The sequence below is a fragment of the Aphanomyces astaci genome (genome assembly GCF_000520075.1).
Source record: "Aphanomyces astaci strain APO3 unplaced genomic scaffold supercont1.9, whole genome shotgun sequence".
Classification (NCBI taxonomy): domain Eukaryota; phylum Oomycota; class Saprolegniomycetes; order Saprolegniales; family Verrucalvaceae; genus Aphanomyces; species Aphanomyces astaci.
In genome coordinates, this window is record NW_009798272.1 from 131,856 (window position 1) to 136,543 (window position 4,688).

Consider the following 4,688-nt stretch of genomic DNA (forward strand, 5'->3'; position numbering starts at 1 on the left):
CGAGTCCATGGATAGTGTTGTATGGTACGATAGACCGCAGTGCATTCATAACGACCGTGTCCTTGCCACTCGACGCCTTTCACAACCTGATCCACGAGTTTTCCAAGCACTTCACCTGGAAGGCCGGGATTTTCAAGTCAGGACGCCCCCCCAAACTGCCACACAGGCACCAGGGTGCGCATTTTTTTCGAGCAAATGATGGAGCATTTCCGAGCACGCCTGAGAATGGATCGATTTCGAGCAAAATAGTCCAGAGAGACACTTTCCGAGCGCACTTAATAGCACAAGAACATGTGTTAGTCATTGGCGAATTTCCGAGCAAATAATATCATATGGAAATTAAAATGCCAATGCTGAGTACTGTAAAGTGGTGCTGTTAGTGAAACTTACTCCGAAGTGTTAAATACTTGATATTATCCGTGGGGATATACCCATTTATCCCACTGCATCCCAAACAATAATTGTTGACTTCATCATGGTCACTAGCCCCAGAATTCTTTCACCAGAACCGTACCCTTTCCCCCACGGAGACTACGTCTCCACCCCGGATAACGTACGTGTAATGCGCAAACCCCTTGTGGACTGTGTGTTGTGTATCCAAAATTGAATCGAAAGGCATCAATTGTCCCAGTTTATCCCACTTGGGAATATATCTTCTCTATCAATCCAGTTTGTCCCAGTGTAAACTGAGGGATGTTACATTAGGTAATTGATATCCGTAATGCTCTAAAACAATCCACTCCATCACAGCTTATGCTCGAAAAGACTGCAACAATCTAAGTACGCTCTAAAATGCTCCATCCCAAAGCCTCGCTCGGAAATAATCCATCGTTTGCTCGAAAATAATCTTTTCCCCAGGCACCAAGCACCATCCACCAAAACGTGTTTTAGTGAATATGGAAATAGGGATCACGTTCCTAGGCAGTTCCAACCTAGAGTTGTTGGGCTACGACCAGGGTCGGGGGAATATTCTTGATGTAATGCGAGTAGTACTTTGGTGTAAGCTGACCTTCGGCGTCGACGATGCGCAGCATGTTGTACGGAGTGGCCTCTCGCGTCAGCACTGTGGAGGCTCGAACGAGGACGTCGGGGTCGCTTGTCTTGAGCAGGTCAAACGTTGCAACGAACCCTGGCACGACCAGTGTCAATCCCATCAGCAGGGGCGGCAAATGCAGTTCCGGTGTGATGCGGTACGCTGTGTTGTTGGTGGCTGTAACGCGATACGTCACGCCCGCGTGGCGAAGGAACGAGTGGAGGCCACCGACGTCGGAGAACGCTGCACCCCGGCCTTCGTACGTCGTGAACGTGTACGCGTCGTGTTCGACGATCTGTTGGATGTTTGCAAACGAGCTCAGCTTGGTGGACGCGTGGTCGTTGCCATGCAAATACCAAATCCCCCCCAGATCGGGTACGAGGGCAAACGGCATGTTCGCCGCGCTTCCCCTGTCCAGGTGCGACTGGAACTTGACTGAAGGAAACGAATGGATGTGGAAGTCGCGGCAGTCGCGGGCGTGATACTGCAACGAGTGGGGCCATGGACAGAAGAGCTGGGTCATGCCCCCGAACCATGTTGCCCACGTTGTCAACAACGAGGTAACCATGCTTGAGCAATTAATGTTGAGCAATGGGGGGAAAGGCAAACTGTCATCATCGACTTTGACCAAACAGATGGAAACTCGCTCTCGCCGCTTCATCGAGGGTGGGCGTTTCCTCATACAGTTAGTTGCATATATAAATATGATATACGCAAGCCCTTATAAATACTGGTACATGGCGAAACCTTCTATGATTGGCAATGCATTTGTATACGTATATCTATCATATCCCTTGACGGGAGATGGGTGCGTGCATGCTACCGGTACCGGTAGTAGTAGTACAGTAAGCAGCAACCTTCTTTAGGCCGGGTCTGATGTCACAAAAAATGGCATAAAATGGCCGTTTTTCCAAGAAAAGGTGCCAAAATCGAACTACCCTGGGACAAGTTCGTCACTCCCGACAACAAACACTTACTTGGTGTTGGCGGACGCGCTGGACTTTTTGGACGGACTGCTCAAGTTTGACCACCAGGAACGGCTGACGGCCAAGGAGGCGATGGCCCATCCGTACTTTCAAAGCGTGCGCGACTACCATGAGAGCAAGAAGCAACCCGACTACACGTCCAGCCCGTCCGACGCCAGCTCATAAACAAGACAAATATCCATGCAGACTTTCCCTTATCCCTGCCTCCATGCATGTGCTTGTGCTTAGATCATGGTTTTCTTCCAAGCGTTAAGGCAGCTATAGCTTTCTTTCTCTTTTGTATGTCCATGCTAAGGCATATATTACCTCGAAATATCGATTGTACTTGCACGTTGATACATATGTATGATTGTAGTCCATCCAGGGATGCTGTTGGAACAATATTTTATTATACTGTGAAGTACAAGGTTTTATAGTTTGGCGATGCCAGCTGCTGCCACCACCACTTCAATAGAGGGAGTCAATTTAGGAATTTTCTGACTGCTTTTGCTTTTCAGGGATCAGGCTTGTGATTTGGATTATTATAGCACTAGATGGTTTTGGGAAATGCAAAATGTGAGGAACACTTTTTTGAGAGAAATGCCCAAAAATATCCCCTCAAGCGTAATAAGTCAGGTAGTCACCATTTATGTAATATTAAAGGTTTTGCATTGGCAGAACCCCGAAACCCCGAGCGCAGTACCACCTGCGCCAGGATCGAACGCCGCTGCACGCACGACCTCGATACGTGCATGCAGCGGCAGTCGATACAGGGCACACTTTATCCACCGCCAAAGTAAACGTGTCCCCTCTGAACCTCCTGATCCGTATCAACCACACAAAGTGCCACAACCAAACAAGACATTATCGTTATCGACGGTGCCATCCGCGGTAGACGTCATGAATCGCTCCAGGACACGGTATACCTACGCTATCGACTGCCGCATCTCACATGCAAATAGTATCAGGCCGTGTCCCATGAAATGACGCTGCCGTCGACCGCCACGCCATGAACCCATGCAATCGACCTCTGTTGGTACCTGCAGCATCGACGAAAAAGGAACCAGCACAATCGACAATGGCAAGTAATGGACGACGAATACGTATTTAGTATAACTTAATACAGACGCTACAAATATCAAAAGTGCAGCCGATGATGACTTACCACGCAACATTCGTCACGAAGGGCGCCACAGTAATACCATTTTTTGCCGCAGACACCAGAGACAGCCCAAAGGCACCCGCCTCCCTTGAAACGCCAGAGAACACAGTAGGGCGCATACCATTATACCGGGTTGACGGTGTTTGCATCGATCGTTGGAGTAGTGTTTATGGTGCGTGCTCTTCGGTAGGGCAAACACAACCGACACGACTCCAACGAACGCTGCAAACACCATCGAGAACTTGAGCTTCTGCTGATCCGCAAGTCGTCTCGGTTGCGTATATCCTTCGGTCAACGGAGTCTCACCACAGGGCGTACGCCACCAAGAACGATGTCACCCAAGCAGCATTTACCATCGACAGCCTAGAATCTGTTCATGTTGTGGTCGTTGGTGGTTGGTGTGATGTTCGGCGTTTAGTGGAATATCCGCCGGCGTTTTCAGCGTGCTGTGGTTGCATTCTCAGTGACAGACGCTCTGCGGTGAGACTATGTTTAATACTGAAGGACACACACGACTGAGATGACGCAATGGACCGCCAAAAATGACTCGTTCAGGACCGCTGCAGTCGCCAGGGAAAGCTTCAATGTATTGCCTTGTAACTGGGTACCCTACATGACTCCCCAAACCAGTATCCCGCCGCAATCACAATTGATACGTTTGGCGGGATCTATTTCATTTTTTAGTAGTGCTTGTGGTGGGTCTTGTGGGAAGATCCACGACATGACCCACCGCAATCTACCACCGGCAAGTCCCCCCGCAAGCCCACTAGGATGGTCAGAGTCCACACGACGAACCGAAAGACCACCAACAGGACAAGACCCACAAAAAGACCATTGACAAAACCAAGAGTCGTAGCTAGCAACGGTGGGAGTTCCCCGTGGTGGCCTTGTTGGTGTATGCGTCAGACGTCAGAGCAGCTTCAACTGCACTCACGCACACACCAACAAAGCCACCACCGATGTCAGTGAAGCGCGGTGTTTCCTGGAAGTACTGGGGTCACTGATGAACTCGCAGAGCTTCTAGCAATCACAGGGCTTGTTTTGTCTCCCGCTTCTTCTTGACTTTCGGCCACGGGACCTTCGTCAAGGCAGCAAATATACACACTGGCATTAGTGAGGTTAAACACGCCACGAGGCGCCTACTGACTACCACTCACTTAAGTACTCAGTACCTCCACTAAGATATCGGAACTTTTGACACGCCACACACACTGAGTGTGTGTGTTTGCAATGGGTCAAACTAACGCGCGACCCAATTGCTCTGCACGCTGCAGAACACTTCCCCTCCTACGGAAAGTCGTGTCTTGATGAGGGCGGTCACGGCAGGGTCTTCCTTGTTCGCCGCCGCCCACTTGCGAAATACGACTGGAATGTCGTCCAGCAAATTCGCCGCAGGTTCCCAGGACGATTCTTCATCGTCAAGTCCAAGCCACTTCACCAAAACTTGGTGTTGGCCATCCACGCAGCGCGCTTCGTCCAGGCGCTCCACATGAAATCCGCCATCGCCAAACGCGATCTGCGCCTCGAT

General features: G+C 50.1%; 3 protein-coding genes across 3 annotated transcripts in view; 1 reads left to right on the top strand and 2 right to left on the bottom strand.

The window, feature by feature from the left end:
* Positions 1–890: 890 nt before the first annotated feature.
* On the bottom strand, positions 891–1,714 carry H257_04895 (hypothetical protein). The gene has a single exon (XM_009829551.1). The coding sequence runs from the start codon at positions 1,692–1,694 to the stop codon at positions 933–935; it is 762 nt and encodes a 253-aa protein (XP_009827853.1). The 5' UTR covers positions 1,695–1,714; the 3' UTR covers positions 891–932.
* H257_04896 (hypothetical protein) lies at positions 1,669–2,184 on the top strand (the record flags this gene model as incomplete). Its single annotated transcript, XM_009829552.1, has 2 exons — positions 1,669–1,699; positions 1,949–2,184. 2 exons carry the CDS (start codon positions 1,669–1,671, stop codon positions 2,182–2,184), a joined length of 267 nt encoding a protein of 88 aa, XP_009827854.1.
* A 2,216-nt stretch (positions 2,185–4,400) lies between these two features.
* H257_04897 (hypothetical protein) overlaps positions 4,401–4,688 on the bottom strand; it is a gene marked incomplete at both ends in the record, with an annotated part of 5,809 nt that continues 5,521 nt past the window's right edge. The window contains one exon of the mRNA XM_009829553.1: positions 4,401–4,676. Coding sequence (XP_009827855.1) covers positions 4,401–4,676 — 276 coding nt within the window. The remainder of the gene's footprint in view (positions 4,677–4,688) is intronic.